The sequence below is a fragment of the Physeter macrocephalus genome, chromosome 5 (genome assembly GCF_002837175.3).
Source record: "Physeter macrocephalus isolate SW-GA chromosome 5, ASM283717v5, whole genome shotgun sequence".
NCBI classification, from domain to species: domain Eukaryota; kingdom Metazoa; phylum Chordata; class Mammalia; order Artiodactyla; family Physeteridae; genus Physeter; species Physeter macrocephalus.
The window spans coordinates 14859241-14875201 of NC_041218.1; the positions used below are offsets into that span (position 1 = coordinate 14859241).

General features: G+C 37.1%; 1 protein-coding gene across 9 annotated transcripts in view; it reads right to left on the reverse strand.

Moving 5' to 3' along the window:
* UBN2 (ubinuclein 2) overlaps positions 1 to 15961 on the reverse strand; it is a 90204-nt gene that overhangs the window by 24130 nt on the left and 50113 nt on the right. For 7 of the 9 annotated variants that reach the window (XR_003679706.2, XR_003679705.2, XR_003679704.2 and 4 more), the window contains 4 exons: positions 14441 to 14483; positions 8816 to 10366; positions 2550 to 2781; positions 2032 to 2121 (listed from right to left, as the gene is read on the reverse strand). Coding sequence is in view for 6 of the 9 variants with exons in the window: in XM_024129145.3 (XP_023984913.1) it covers positions 2032 to 2121; positions 2550 to 2781; positions 8816 to 10366; positions 14441 to 14483 (1916 nt within the window). In the remaining 3 variants the exon portion in view is untranslated. The remainder of the gene's footprint in view (positions 1 to 2031; positions 2122 to 2549; positions 2782 to 8815; positions 10367 to 14440; positions 14484 to 15961) is intronic. The other 2 variants (XM_028489677.2, XM_055084801.1) reach the window with 2 other exon arrangements.

The window sequence follows — 15961 nt, forward strand, 5'->3', positions numbered from 1 at the left end:
AAGAAAAGATGTATCAATGAAACAAGACAATTATTTCAAAAGCTGTATAAACAGAATATTATTAAAATGAACTTGGTGACAACATCTAAGGAATTGACTTTTCCATTTATAATGAGGTATTATACCCTTGCATTTGTAGACAGAAATGATTTGACTTGAGGCATAATTAAATTCATAAAATGGCAGAGTGGGATTTTGCTCAAAGAAGCTTTGGTTAATTACCAAAATAAAATACTCATATTAACTGGACTGTGAAATTCTTTAGACCAGGGTTTGGCAACTATGGCCCGTGGGCCAAATATGGTCTGCCACCTCTTTTTATGAATAAAGTTTTATTGGAACCCAGCCACACTCATGCTACATATTGTCTATGACTGTTTTCCTACTGCAATGGCAGAGTGGAGTAGTTGTGACAGACTATGTGGACTGCAAAGCCTAAATTATTTACTGTTTGCAGCTTTATAGAAAAAGTTTACTGACCCCAGTCTTTAGATAAGGTCAGAAAATTAACATTAACTGAGCTCTTACTATGTACCAGGTACCATGCTAGAAGCTTTAAATAAATATTTTTGTTAAATTCTCCTAAGAAGCCTATTAAAAACATCTTCTTGTCCCCAGTTTACAAGCAAGGGAAGTGAAGGTCAAACAAGTTAGACTTGCTCAAAGTGGCAGTCCTAGAATTCAAAAATCCCAGTCTGATTCTCAAATTTAGTGTCTCATACTTTAAAATGTTTTTACAATGAAAAATTATAAACTTTTAAATTTCAATTACTTGGAAAACACCGACAGTCTTATTTCCTTTCTCCCTCTGGAACAGTGGTGCTGGCCAGAAAACAAGATAATATACCTACACCTGGAATATTGGGGTCATGTTGAACCACAAGAATCCCGTGTGTCTAATTCCTTGCAGGTTTCTACTGGTCTGCCCTCAAACATACAGCTCTAAGCCGGGCTCATCCCACCAAGCTGTCGTCAATACCCAGGGTGGAACTGCCTTAGTCACAGGGCAATTTTCCTTAAGCATTTAAACCTAATCAAGAAGCCCAGGAAGATCAGGACTGTTGACTGTTTCCCCCATTTGCACAACTGTGGTTTTGTATTCATTCTCTCAAGGGGAGAGTCTGGGGCAGCTTACCACTTAGGTGTTTTAGAGGATTAATTACAACCTATTGCCTCAAGATTGTTCTAAAGCTCCCATTTCCACATTGTGGTCAACTGTAAACTTGTTCAACGATAATTTTAAATGCAGTGGCCAAAAAGAATAGTGAGGCCCCAGTCAACTTCCAAAGTTAAGAGAGCAGCCGAGCGGCTCAAAGATCCTGAAAATGGCCTTCAGAACAGTATCATCGTTCTATGGGGGTCAACTGCTGGGGAGAGCAAGAATCTGGAGGCCAGTGTTGTGTCCAGTGTCCACTATCCAATTTCAGATTTCAGAGCGATCTAGTTGGGCTGCAAATATATAACGTGTACAGTTTAAAATCACGTTAACTTAATCACAGCTAAGAGGCAGAGACGTTTAATAGTTAAGAATACAGGCCATGGAGTCAGACTTCCTGGGTTTGTATCTCAGATTAAACACTTACTACCCTATCATCTTGGGCAAGGTGCTTACCTCTGATTCAGTTTCCTGATCTGTAAAATGGGGATTGTTATCTCATTCACAGGTTTGTTGTAAGGATTAAATTAGCTAATACATGTAAGTAGTCACAAGACTGTCACTTAGTAAGCTTTCAATAAAGGTCAACTATGATTAATTACTGGACATGACTTTTGTACACTGTCGTATGAATCCTATTCTTTGTCGTCATTTCCATATAACAAACACAAAGGCTCTCTGCACATGTAATAAAAGATCTCCTTTACCTATTTCCTTTCTGTAAGGTGTTTGTTGCCAATAAGGATTCAGTCACATGAAAATTAGTTTTTCCAATCATTGTCATTCCCTCACATGGTTTTCAGAAAAGACTTAAAAGATATATTTGTAAATTTGTATAAATAATAAAGAGAGGAAGAAACAGGTGGCTTTCTTACCATTAAATGTTTGCTGTAAATGTGTAGGCAGAGGTGAGTGGGAAAGTGTTGCTGCATGCTGAGCTCCTGGCTGTAAACCCTTTAGTAAATCTGAGAGGAAAACAGACTTGTCAGTAATCTTCTTAAAACTAAGATTTGAGCCCTCTTAGATAAAAAAGGAAAATAGTTTATCTAATGCAAGCACAGACCTTGACTCTTAAACTAGAGCACATAAAAAAATATTTACATGTATAAATATAAATGTGTATGCAAATAACCCAGCAAATCTGACTCCCTCTTATAAATTTCATTAAGATAGAAATGTGGAATAGATATTTCACTTAGAAACTAGAAAAAAATTTCAGAGTCCAGTAATTTGACTTATTTTATATATATAGATGAAATAAACTGCATTTCTTTTTTTAAAAATTCTATAATTTTCACTAACTCCAACTGGACGACTCTCAATTAGTATAAATTTGTGAAGTTTCCTGTTCTATCAAACTAGGTAGCCAAGTAAATAAAAGAGCCGCACTTACTCTGAGTTAGGCTATGGTGGAAAGCGGCTGAGGTAGATCCCGAGGTGGCTGTCACTCCAGCTGTGTCCGTTCCAAAGCCAAGTAGCTCCAAGGGAAACTGGAAGGGCATGGTCACTGGAACAAGGCCACCCAGCATCCCAAAAGGAGTCACATTTTGATTTGTTACAGACAAAGGTGATGTCATGAGAGTCAGAGGTGAGGCATTAGCCAATAATGATGCTCCTGCTGTGGACTGCAGAAACCAGGGGTCAAAATACATAAGAAATCAAGTCTTTAACCTGAATTGATTTATTTTACTTCATATCCTCATGGACACGAGACTATGTCTTACATCTGTTCTAACAGAAACTTTGGGAGACAGAAATGAAGACTGAAGCATAAATTACATTTCAAAGAGTGACCAATATTTGCTTTGGAAATACTTCTACTCAGCTCTTCATCACCAGTTTAGATTTCTTAACTGTTACTGCAATGCCTATATTAACACCCATTCACTCTCTTAATCAACTCATTTCTAACCTTAGATTTCCATTTTTGCTCTTAGCCCCTAGATCTGACACTGGTAATTAATTCCATATAATTTCAATTTGGTCTCTGAAAATGCTCTGTAATTTTACTGTCTGTCTTATAGTCTTTTCCGACACAATCCCTGCAGCTGCTGTTCTAGATTATTACTCTCTCAGATCCCCCAACTTGATACCCTGTACTTTCATCATAACAGCCATCCTGTGTCCTCCTCATCATTAGCCTTACCTGCCTCTTCCTCAGAAGCTGAACACCTGACCTATGCCATGAATCCCACCCATGCAGAACTTTCTGTGACAAATGTCAAGCACTGCACCTTTTCCATATTTCCTCTGCCTTCGCAAATACAGAGTCCTCTTACATTGTTTTACAGCCACGCTGTAATTCCTGGCTCTTCCCCAACCCCTAGCAAAAACCTGACTTATGTATCTTCCTTTTATTACCAAACTTGCTGAATGACAGCCTCCTTTTTCCACATTACCTAGCCTCTCCTTAACCCCTGAAAGAGGTTTCCAATTCCACTACTTTTTTGAACTTAAGACTCCTAAGGCAAAAGGTAAATTAGAGAGTGTTTTGACACTCCCCGACCTGGGCTTTGATGCCATGTTTATGTTTAGAAATAAGCTAGCGCTGATGAGCTTTCATTGACAAATTACTTAAATATACTCTATTAAGCTAATTTAATTCTTTGAACACTTTTCTATAAAGCAATTAAATAATTTTTTCCCATTTTGACTTTTTTTATGTGTACTTATCAACAAAGATTATAATCAAAATTTCTCAGTATCAGACATTATCTACTATAGTTTCTACAATTCTGTAGCCTTATTTTATCAACTCAAAATTTCTGCAGTAAAACACTTTACAGTTCTAAATTTGGTCAAGAAAACGGAATTCTCTGAATATTTGTTAATCAATAATAAGCATCAGCTATGGTCAGTTTTACTTTGTATGTTGATTATTTCTACCAGTAAATATTATTAATTAAGGGCTAATCATTTTATTTCTTAATGTATGAGAACAAGGTAGGTGATTTTCCCAAGCAAAAATGCCACATTACATCATATATTTCTGTACTTAATGGTCCACACCACTGCTGAACAAAAAAAATGAAGAACATCCTCCAAAAGCTTTCTATTCTGGTTTTTCCACTAGTTCTCCAATAGCCTTCCCTTATCTCCTTTATTTATCTCTCAGATTTATACCTATAGTTCTGACCTCTCATCTCAGTTTCGATCCTGTTTAGCTAATGGTTTAGTGAAGAATTCCACTTGGATATCTAACACTCGCCAACTTGGCATGTCCAGAATTGAACTCATCATCTGCTACAATCACTTCCTTCTCGCGTATGCTAAATGCTAGGATCAGCAGTTTCATTCCTTCCCACGACTCTGGCTTGAAACCTTAGTTTTTAAGCATCATGAAATGAAGAACAAGATGAGCTCGCAGTCAACGTACCTTTTTTTTTTTTAATCGCAACTTCCTCCCACACTTAAGTACAAATCTTTACCACTTTACACTTGGACTTGACTATTTTTCTTACTTGCCAGTCTTTCCCCTCTACTGTGCCCACCATGATATACAAAATGGGTGATTTAGGAAAGAATTACTAAGTTAGAAACAACAATGCTTCTGAAGCAAAAAAAGGATCCAGCATCAACTTAAGAATTAACAAGGGTTCTTTCTTCTTTTTGATCGTAATTCTATTTTAGTCTCAGGATAATATGGGGAACACACTCCAAGGCCATGTGCCCCAAGTGGAGCCCCCCTAGTGAGGAACATGAAACACTGCTAATAAGGAGAACTCTTCTATGCTTTTCTGGAGGAGGCTAATGGAAGCATTAAAACTGACAGAAAATGCAAATTACGGCAACTTCCACAATTAAGTAACGTGTATTAGCAATAAAAAATGGCACCATGCCATAACTATCTAACATTCTGTACTTTAAAAAACCTTCCATAACCACTTTTGTTTATAAAGCTAAAGTGAAACACCAGATTATCTAAATGTTATATGGGCATTTATAAGTTTTTCTCTCATAGAAGGTGGAGACCTTTCAAAAGTGGGATATCCCACTGTTGATATCATTTGGAAGCACACAGGAGAAGCTGTCAACATGAAGTAGGCAAATAGTTCGGGATAATGCCCCATGATCAAAAATATTTTCCATGACCTCCACACTTCATTCCTAGGGGAAAATATGAACGGGCACCTTGCTCTTCCTGTGGTGGGCATTACATTTTTCTTTTAACAACATGTTTCATTTTGGTGAGTACATCTGCCCCCCATTCTCTACAACACCCAGAGGGATCTTTTGAAATAGAAATCAGACCATACCGCTCCCCTCCAACAGCTTCCCACTGAACAGAAGTAAAAGCCCAAGCCCTTATTGTAGCCCACAAGGTCCTCCATCACACGGTCTGGAGTTGACCTTTGATCTCCTCACCTCCCCATCCTTCCCTACTGTCTAGCCACGCAGGCCTGCACGTCATCAGGCTCTTTCCTATCTCAGTGTCTTCACATCTACCATCCCCCTCTTGCCTGGGCTGTTCGCTCTTCTCTCCAAATGGCTGGCTCCTGCTCATTCAACTCTCAGCTCTAATGCTGCCTCGTCAAAGAGGTCTTCTCCATCTCCCTTGTCCATGTTAGTAGCAATCACACTTTATCATATTACTCTGTTTTATTTTATTTTTATAGCGCTTAAAGTATTTTTAAATACTTGTGTTTTGCTTATCTTCCTGCCTAGAATATACGCCCCATGAGAGGAGGGATCTTGATTCACCCCATTTCCCCAGCACCTAGAAGAGTGTCTGGCACACATTAAACACTTAGTAAACATTTGCTTAGTGAATTATTTTGGGAATTATAAAGTGGCAAAGACAGGATTCACAGAAAATCAATAAGGTGAAGGGCAAGAAAGAACAGGAAAGCCTTGAGTGGAAAGTCAATAAAAAGCAGGTAGAGATAATAATGTGAACCCAGAAAGACTTTAACTTTTGCTAACCTCAGGACCTGTCATTTTCACATCTGCAAACAGCTAAAGATGTCTTTCAGAAAGGAGTGGAATAGTTTAGAGGCATAGATAGGAAATCTGTTTTTAGTGTTGGCCAGCTAGAAGGATAGGATCTAGAGGCCACAAGGTAGCTGATAAGACTTCAGTGAGATGCTATGTTAAAAAAAAGAACGTTAGGTTGACCAAAAGTTAGAAATAACCTATTCAATTACTGATCTTTTCCTCAGTCAAACCAATAAGAAAGACAAAAAGGATCCGATATGAAGGCAGGAACACTAAGGCCTCCAAATCATAAAGCCATTTCGGAGAGGAAGAAAACCAGGGAGGAAGTAGTTATATTTTAGAAACACAAATCTTGCCATGTAGTTTCCTTGCCAACAAACCAACTGGTAAACAACAAACCAAGTTGTTCTTCAGGGATAAATGATCAAATATAGGAAGGTTTCCAGGAAAAAAAAAAAGAAAAAAAAAAAAGAACTGATAGATTCTGGAGATGACAAAAGATAGAGGGAGATTTAACTTTAAATTCAAAGGAAACAAAGCAAGTGGAAAAAAAGCAATTTTTAACTACAGGAAAAAAGTCCAAAATTTATAATTGAAACCACAGTTAATGACACTAGCTCAACAGAGACAATATTTTACATAGTCACAGATTTAACCAAAAGTTGTAATTTTAGTCTTTGAAGAAAATGGGAAAGGTATAAGTGAGCTAAAAGCCTTATTTATCACAATGAGAAACTGAAAGATAATACCAAAATTAATAGTCTTCCATTCATTCTTATTTTTTAAAAACACAAGAGAAAAAGCAAAGAGAGTTAAAAGTAGTTGACACTAGGAAGGAGGATGTGGGGCATGGAACTGCCATTTCAGTTATAACCCTCTCACATATTCCTGTGATCAAATTAAAGGTTGATTTCAAAAACAGTCAACATTTTAATAAAGATAATAAAACCGGAATGTGGACTAACTCCTAGACCTTAGTTATAACTTAAATTTTAACATACAATCCCTAATCGGTTTTTTTTTCTTATTTCTGATAAAAGCAAAATCATATAGATAAAACATCTATTTATCCTAGATTTCAGTTAATGAAGTATCAGTTAATTGAATTTTGTTCTCTATTAGAATTCTAGAATTCATTCCTTCCTAAGCCTACTTTAGTAAAGGCAGAGTGATGATTTGGGTTTTAAGTGTGTATTGAATACCAACACTTAGCTTGTACTGAATAGCAGAGAACCTCTACAAACACCAAGGGGAAACGTATTTCATTAGATGCTCCTATTCCACATAAATAAGAGGCAGTACAAAGTTAGAGCACTTTCTTAGACAACAGAATTTCAGAAATCAATAAGTCATATTTTCAAAGAATAACTGAGAATCTAAGAAATAAAATCATAAAATGTTATATTTTTTTAAAGCTTCTTATGAAACAGAATATTATGTAAAATCCACTTTCTTGAAGAGTCTAAAAAAGTTATCAGGAAAATATCAACACTGGTGGGATGATGGGTGGCTTTTATTTTCTTTTTTTTCTGAATTTTACCTACTGTGAACATGGATTATGTTTCAGGGGAAGGGGAAAAAAAAGTTAAAGAAACCAAATCAGTAAAGTGAAGGACAAATTTGAGAAAGCCTCAGAATACAAAGAAGTGGCAGATAGATGAAAACAATAACAGAGAAGATGATATGAAAGGCAGAGAGATGGAATATGTGAGTGATAAAGAGTTCTCAAAAAACCTAGGCGAATGCATCAGAAAACATAATCAGACCCATAAAAGAATAAAATATTCTCGAGCTGAAAAAATGGGCAGGTCTTAGATGGAAAGATGTTACCATTTTTCTAGGTACACAATTAATGAAAACTAGATAAACCTAGCCATTATCTGGGAACACTTGATTTTCAAGAAACAAGAGAAAATATGATTAGCATTTAGGCAGAGAAAACACATTACTTATAAGGGAACAAAAAGTCAGAATTGCCTCATACTTTTTTATAACCTTAATTAGTAAGTAAGGATCAGTGGAGCAGTATTTACAAAACTTGGAGTGAGACAGTTAGTGATCCAAGCAGTCTTTATCAACTCAAGTGTGGCAGCACAGAAATTCTCAGGTATGCAAGAGCTAAAGTAAAACAGCTTTCACATTAGCCTTCTTGAAAAGATTCCTTGAATTAGGTACTCCTGCTAAATGAGAGATAAATTTAAATTAAAAACTCACAAATGGGGAAAGTGCGGTATAAATGGATTACTGACACTAACTTGACAGAGAATTATATATGAATAACTGTAAAATTTGTGCAAAATAAAAATTTTATTTGAAAAGACAAATGGTTAGAGAAAAAATAATATGAATGTATAAATTTTATTAAATAAAAAATTATGAAAGTTGGCAGGAGAAAGGGGACTAGGATGGGGAAAAGAAGAGACATGGGAAGATATGTTAAAATCATAAGTGACTATTTTGTTCTGGACTTTGATAAGGTACAGTTTTAAATATGCATTCTAGTTGTGTTTTCTAAAAATTTTGAAAGTAAGCATGTAATAAAAAAAAATCCACATCCCAACAAAAATTTCATTCCCAGGTGTCTCCATCACTGTGATGTCAACATCCATAAGTTATAAGTCATCATAAACAACTGATGATATTATAATCAAGTCATTAAACTGACTCACAAGAGAAATTACACCATCTTACACTGTATCACGTGAAGGAATCTAACATACATACCTGCACACTGGCTGTTACCACTGACGACCCTGAGGCAGAGGATGGTCTATGTGGAGTAGACAACGGTTTAGTAGCACCCTGTGTTCCACTTCCTGTTCCCCCAGATAGACTAGTCCTATTAGCTCCGCTTGAGTTAAGGTTGCTACCTCTGCTGGCCGGTACATTCATTGCAATTCCACTCAAGCTATTCTTGCCGACAGTTCCAGTGGATGATGAGTTTGTTAGCTTTGGAGGGGCCTGAAGATTTTTTGTAGATGGAAGGCCTGAAGTGCGATTAGAGGGCAATAAATTCAAGGTGGGAGACTGTCTGCTGATGTTTATTCCACTGGGCTGTTTATGGACTGGGTTGTTACTGCTAGAGTGGCTACTCTGGGCCACTAGTGCATTTGGACTGGAAGAACTTGGGGATACAGTAGGTTTGGGAGTTGGGTTGGATTTAGAAATAAGTTTAGTTGATACTGAAGGCTTAGCTGACTGAGAGGGCTTGGGTGAGGCAGAAGGCTTAGGTGAGGGCAAGGGTTTAGGAGACGTGGCAGGTTTCGGAGATGCGGCAAGTTTTGGGGATGCAGCCATTGAGAAGGGAGATTTGAAACCTTGCGTGGAGATTTGTGACACCATCGCCTTGGCTAAATAGTTACTGGAGGTAGTGGTGCTAGGTACTGTCCTAGAAACCAGGGAGTGGGACCCTTGAGAACCATTTCCAGGTTGGGGAGTAGATAAGGGAAGGCGGTACATAAGTGGCTTATCTGAAGACTTAATAAGTGGGGATGAACAGGAAAGTTGGGGATTATTACTTAATTTCACCACTGGATTGGTCTGTGATTTACTAATAGTTGCTTGTAATGGAGACACATAGTTCTGTTGGACAGCTGAATGCTGGTGCACCTTTGTTACTTGTGTTAACGAAGAAGCATCTTGGGCCTCTGATGTTCCCAGAGCGTGAGAGGAGGCAGCAACTTGGGCTTGGGAAGAAGAGGAGACATGGGTCTGTGAAGAGGAAGAAGCATGAATCTGGCTTGACCTCTGTAGTCCTTGTTGAAGTAGCCTGGCTGGCAAAGGTTCTAAGGAAACTTTAGGGTTCTGAATTGAAGAACCAGCAATAAGGCCTGAAGAGATGCCAGTATGAGCTAAATCCTGGGGTTTCTTTGGTACTGGCCCTGTGTGGCCAGCAATAAGACTTGATGAATGTGCGGTCTGAGTAGAATCTAGTTTTTTGGGAGTAGCCAGTGGCAGTTTACTCATGATACTTGCTAATTTTTCCTCTCTCAGTCCTGGACGAGGTTTTGCAGTTGGCATACTTATCCGTGAGCCAGCTGGAGGGCCCTTGTTCCCGTTGTTGATAACAGCTAAAGCTTCAGAAACAAGATCCAGTGCAGGTGGATGAAAAGAAAGTTCTTCATCTAGTGAGTCATCAAGGCAGATCGTCTCCTGGGCTGGTGTAGAGCTAGAACTGGTGGAGGCCACAGCAGATGTGCTAGAGCTCGTTGAAGGGCCACCAACTGAAGCCACCAAGGATGCAGGAGTTTTCTGGTCCTTTTTTGGACTACACTCCTAGCACAAACAGCATTATGTTGGAAAAAACAAAAACGATTAATCAAAAATTACTAAGTATTAGATTTTAAAGGACAGAGGAATTCTCATTAATTAAAATTCTACTAGAAATCTTATTTAGAGACTGTAACAACCAAAATAATTTTCCAGAGGGTAGAGCTCCTAAATGAACTGTCCTCAAAAGCCAAAGTATCTGATGTATTGCACAGAGCTGCCACATCTTAGTAAGCCATTCTAAGAAGGCTTAAAACCAAGCCAAAGGAACATTCATATACTAGGTCTATTACTAATGAAACATCCTCTCCCCTCACCCACCTCTATCAGATCTTCAGATACTATTCTGAATCCATTTGTTCAGAGACTATTCTCTTTTTATCCTCCTTATACCTAGGAGAACTTCTGCCTTTATCTTTTTTATTGGTATTTTTTTAATTTTTTGGACGCACCGTGCAGCATGCAGGATCTTAGTTCCTCGACCAGGGACTGATCCCGAGCCCCCTGCAGTGGAAGTGCAGAGTCTTAACCGCTGGACTGCCAGGGAAGCCCCTCTGCCTTTATTTAAGATTCTACCCAGGGACTTCCCTGGTGGCACGGTGGTTAGGAATCCGCCTGCCAATGCAGGGGACATGCGTTTGAGCCCTGGTCTGGAAGGATCCCACATGCCAGGGAGCAACTAAGTCCGTGAGCCACAACTCCTGAGCCTGCGCTCTAGAGCCCACGAGCCACAACTACTGAGCCCATGTGCCACAGCTACTGAAGCCCGTAAGCCTACAGCCCGTGCTCCGCAACAAGAGAAGCCACCGCAATAAGCCCGCACGCTGCAACAAAAAGTAGCCCCCACTTGCCGCAACTAGAGAAAGCCTGCGCACAGCAATAAAGACCCAACACAGCCAAAAATTTAAAAAATAAATAATAAAAACAAATTAATTATATAAAAAAAAGATTCTACCCATCTCGTATAGTATGGTTTGCTACGATACTGGCCCTCACTCTCTGCTTCCTTGCATTTTGGCCTCTTTGTATGCCTGTCCTACAGCTACCCATAGGCAGTACATAGGGAAACTGGTACATCAAACTGGCAGAAGATTCACTTCAAGCACACTTAAATTACCTTTTCTATTCATTATGGTAGAAGTCATTTGTAACTTATTCCACATATATTCACTATGAGCAAGGCACTATGCTAAGAAAGCAAGAGTATTAGGAATTAAGACTTGGAATACCTAAGAGAGAGTATTTTCTGTTTTATCAAAAAAAATTAACTTTCTTAAAATTCAAGGAAGAGATACAAGAATTAGGGCACAGTTTAAAATACTCAAAGAGCAAAAGAATTTAAAAAGTATCTTTCTCTTAAGAAAAATATAAAGTACATGACTCCTTTTATATTTAAGATTAAGAAGAAATAAAACTACATAAAAATGTTTTCAAAGTTTCTTCAATTAGTTTCTTAAAAACAGACAAATCCAAATAAACCCAAACCCTTATATTATACATTAATTTATGCCATGACAGCACTTACTCTAACTACAGTGGGGAAAGCATGGAGAGAAAGGGTCTTTACCACCTACTTTCTAAGGTATTACAGTAAATAAGAATAATTAATTCTTATTTCTGTTAAGAATGCCACTACACTCTTTCTTAGCAATTTCTCTAAACTTCTATTCTAAAAAGCCGTGATTGAAAACCTCAATACCTTTTAGAAGTCTGTAGCGTAACTACATTAAGGTCAAAATTGTCTGCTAAGATGAACAGGTAATGCAGATGAGACATGACTGCACTGACATGCCATCCAATTGCATGATTAGTGAAAACTGCATTACTATAAAAAGTACAGGGCTTCCCTGGTGGCGCAGTGGTTGAGAGTCCGCCTGCCGATGCAGGGGACACGGGTTCGTGCCCCGGTCCAGGAGGAGCAGCTGGGCCCGTGAGCCATGGCTGCTGAGCCTGTGCATCCGGAGCCTGTGCTCCGCAACGGGAGAGGCCACAACAGTGAGAGGCCCGCGTACCACAAAAAAAAAAAAAAAAAAAAAGTACAGAAACTGAGAGTGGGGGAGCGTATCAAAATAATATTGGGAGTGTTACCAGTATACAATTGCCATTTTAAGTAACTTTCTTTATTAATTTTTCTTTAATATTTTTTTCTTTACAAAAATAACAGTAAATCCAGCCAAGAGAGCACTGTGTAGATTTATATTGGTAAATTGCTCAGGACATATATCTGAGCTGAAAAAGCAGGTTATTCCATTTATATAAAATGTTAATTCAATCTGGATAAATGAATGACTGGATGGGCAGATGGACAGATGGTTAGACGGGTGGATGAACGGGTGGGAGGAAAGAAGGAGGGGAGGCAGGGACAGAGAGCCAGAGGAAGGGAGGGCAGATGTGTACCAGAAAGTTAGGAGCTTTTTATTCTGTGTGAGCAGAAATTTCTGGATACTTTTACTTTCCTCCTTCTTACTTTTCTGTATTGTTTGCATTTTCTACTGCAAGCATTTCCTTATATTACCTTTATAACTGAAATAGGTATTTAAGGGTCAGCAGGGCAGGAAAAAACCATATCCGCAATACAGTTTTTCCATTTGGGGAAAAGGAAAGGGTAATTTAATCACAAAGAAAGGAACAAAACAGATAATTCCCCTGCACCATCCCAGCACACCCATTATTAGAATTCTGGTAAATTAATCATGTTTAAATAGATGTATCAAAATTTAACCAATCCTTTATGGTGGGTATTAGGAGTTTAAAAATAAAGTCAAACGTCAAAACAAAGCATGAACTCAACAGATTTAATGAAATACTGGCTCCATATTATTTGGATTAGAAGACAAAGCAGGTTAACTAAGAAAAAGAAGACTATTTAATTTGTATTCAAAGAGCCTCTAATATGATAAATTAAGAAGACCATGGAGTAGCAAATATTGACCTTCTGGCCCTAACCTCACAAGCAAAGAAACTCTATTCAAAGAGATGAAGGCTATGGGAAAAGTCTAAAACCTACAAGTTGTGGGCTTTCATTACAATTTTAATTTCAAGTGATTATCGTTTTCACTTCTAGAGGTTTTACTTGGTTCAACTCTGCTTTGTCTACTTTGATAGGATATTTTTTGTCCCCCCTTCTACTTTTTTAAATATTAAAAAACTTAAGTTACTTTATGTTCTAAATCTAATAAATCCATCACTTGCCCTTCTTAGGGATCTAATTCTGTTGGCTGTTTCTGCTGACTCACTCACAGTAACTTATTTCCTCACGTATTCTGTATTTTCAGATTGTAAACTCATGTTTGACACAGTATATATGTGATAAGCCTCTGAGGCCTGGGATGAAGGTACATTATTAAAGAGTGAATGTGATTTGCCAGTGCCCTGGGTTAATACTAATCTAACAACTTTAAATTATTTTCTTAGCTTGAGGTTTTTCCAGATCATGCAGGTTGTGTAAATTAACCTCCTAATCCAGAGAAAAATTTCAGGGAGGACTTTTTTCCCCTAATCTAGAACCGAGGACAAGATACACAAATTTCTTAGCCTTTCCGCTGGTGAATGGATTTCTTTTCCAGTTCTTTCTTTTACTAAAAATGTTATCCTTTGAGAGTCCCAGGTTTATGGAGAGTTTCATTCCAATTCCCAACCTATTTAAGTCTAAGAAAATCTTATCTGCTGTGCTCTGAGAAGGTGATGGAAATCAGCAAATGCACCTAAGGGCAACTAAAGTTTCAGTGACAGATTAACACTGGCAGCTTCTTCTTTGTTTTGAGCCTTAGGAATTTCTCTTATATATTTATATTTGCAATCTCAGCGATGCTTCTGAGAGATATTTGTCATATTTTATTCAACATTTCTAAGTAGTAATAAGCCTTACAATTTAACTAATGTATATAAATTTCCCACTGCCACAAAGTCATCTCTTCTCCCAAATACAATGGTTCTAGGATTTTTACAATGTTTGAAAACACCCATCTTAAGAGTATGGTACCTAAAATATATGTGAAATACCATATAACCTTTTCATCATAAGGATGTATTTCAACAGTCACCAATTATCACTAATTAAAGATTTGGTTCAATACTTACCTTCACTTTGGCTTTAGGTGCAGGAATCACCTTTTTCTTCGCCCTAAGAGAAAAGTTTAAAAAGGAGGCCATTTCAGGAGCAGTTAAGTCACTCATTAGGAAATTGTAACACATAATCTTGTAATTATATGGGTAAATAATTTCTTCTATTTGGGAAGTTCTCTGAAGGAACTATATATAAAGTTATATAAGTGCTCAGTTTATATATGAATATACAGCAACATGTTCCCCAATTTCAATTAACTAGAATAAAGGTCAAACCATTAGTAAAATGTGAAATGTAGATGATAAAGTTTTTTTAAAAATTAAATGTAAATACTCAAAAACAAAAAAATTAAAATAACTCAAAACAGGCTAACAAAGCTGCCTAAGGAGACTTATTTCAAAGAATTGGTAAGAATTTGTAATTATTTATAGAATAAGAGCTTCAAGGAACTTTAAGCTCAAATTAAACCATGCTAAGAGATTGTAAATGAGATACTGTTTAAAAAAACAAAACAAAAAATCCTCAAGTTTTTAAAGAAAATTATTTTTAACAATAATTTAGATAAAAAATTTCAAAATGACAGAAAAAAGGCAATAAAAAATACCATGGATCCTTGGAACCTTTGGGAACCAGTGTGGAAAATGTTTGAAGATTAAAAAAGGGTTGAAAAGCTAAAATACCTCACATGTCTGAATATTTCGACTTCTCTAAGTTAAAATGCCATCAATTAAATTAACAAGTATCTTGATTAAAATTTTACTGCCAATCTACAACTTCGTTAAGGCAACAGTAATATTCATGACTTTCAGGCCCATATTATCACACAGATTCCTACTTTCTGATACAAAACGAAACACAAAGTTAGCCATAATAATGAGCCTACTAAAAAAGAAAAAAATAAAAACTGCGGTAAAGGATCTATGTAAACACTTGCTTTAGAATTAAAGGAATGAATTATTTATACTTGAATTGTAACATGATTTTAGAACTATAGGGAAATTAAAGGCCTGAAATATTATTGACACAAATACATATAAAGGCATAAAAAATATACATACCCCCCACCCTGGGATATCTAAACCACCTGCAACAAAGTAAACCTATAATGTATGAAACCAAACTACTCCAAATTTATACCCAAAACAACAAAACTAGCAAGATTTGAAAACCACACCAACTCAATACATCTCTGATGGTATACTAACAAAGTGTCCTTCCTAAAAGCTGTAAAAAATTCCACCTACTATAACTGTATACAAGGAGAGGGGGAATTTTGTAACATTACCAAGATGTTAACCAGATCTCTTAGTGGAATACTGAACTAGAGTGCTCAGTAAATTCTCAGTGACTTGCTAATTTTATATTTTATTAACCCTTAATACTACACTTCTAGGCAATAGAGAAGTAGCCTTAAGTTGTAGGTAAAAATAAAATCCTTGTCAAATTAACCAGTATTCACCCAAAAATGTAACCACAGAAAAAACTTGCCTTTTCACTAGAGACCCTTCTTGAGTAATTATCAATACATCACTAAT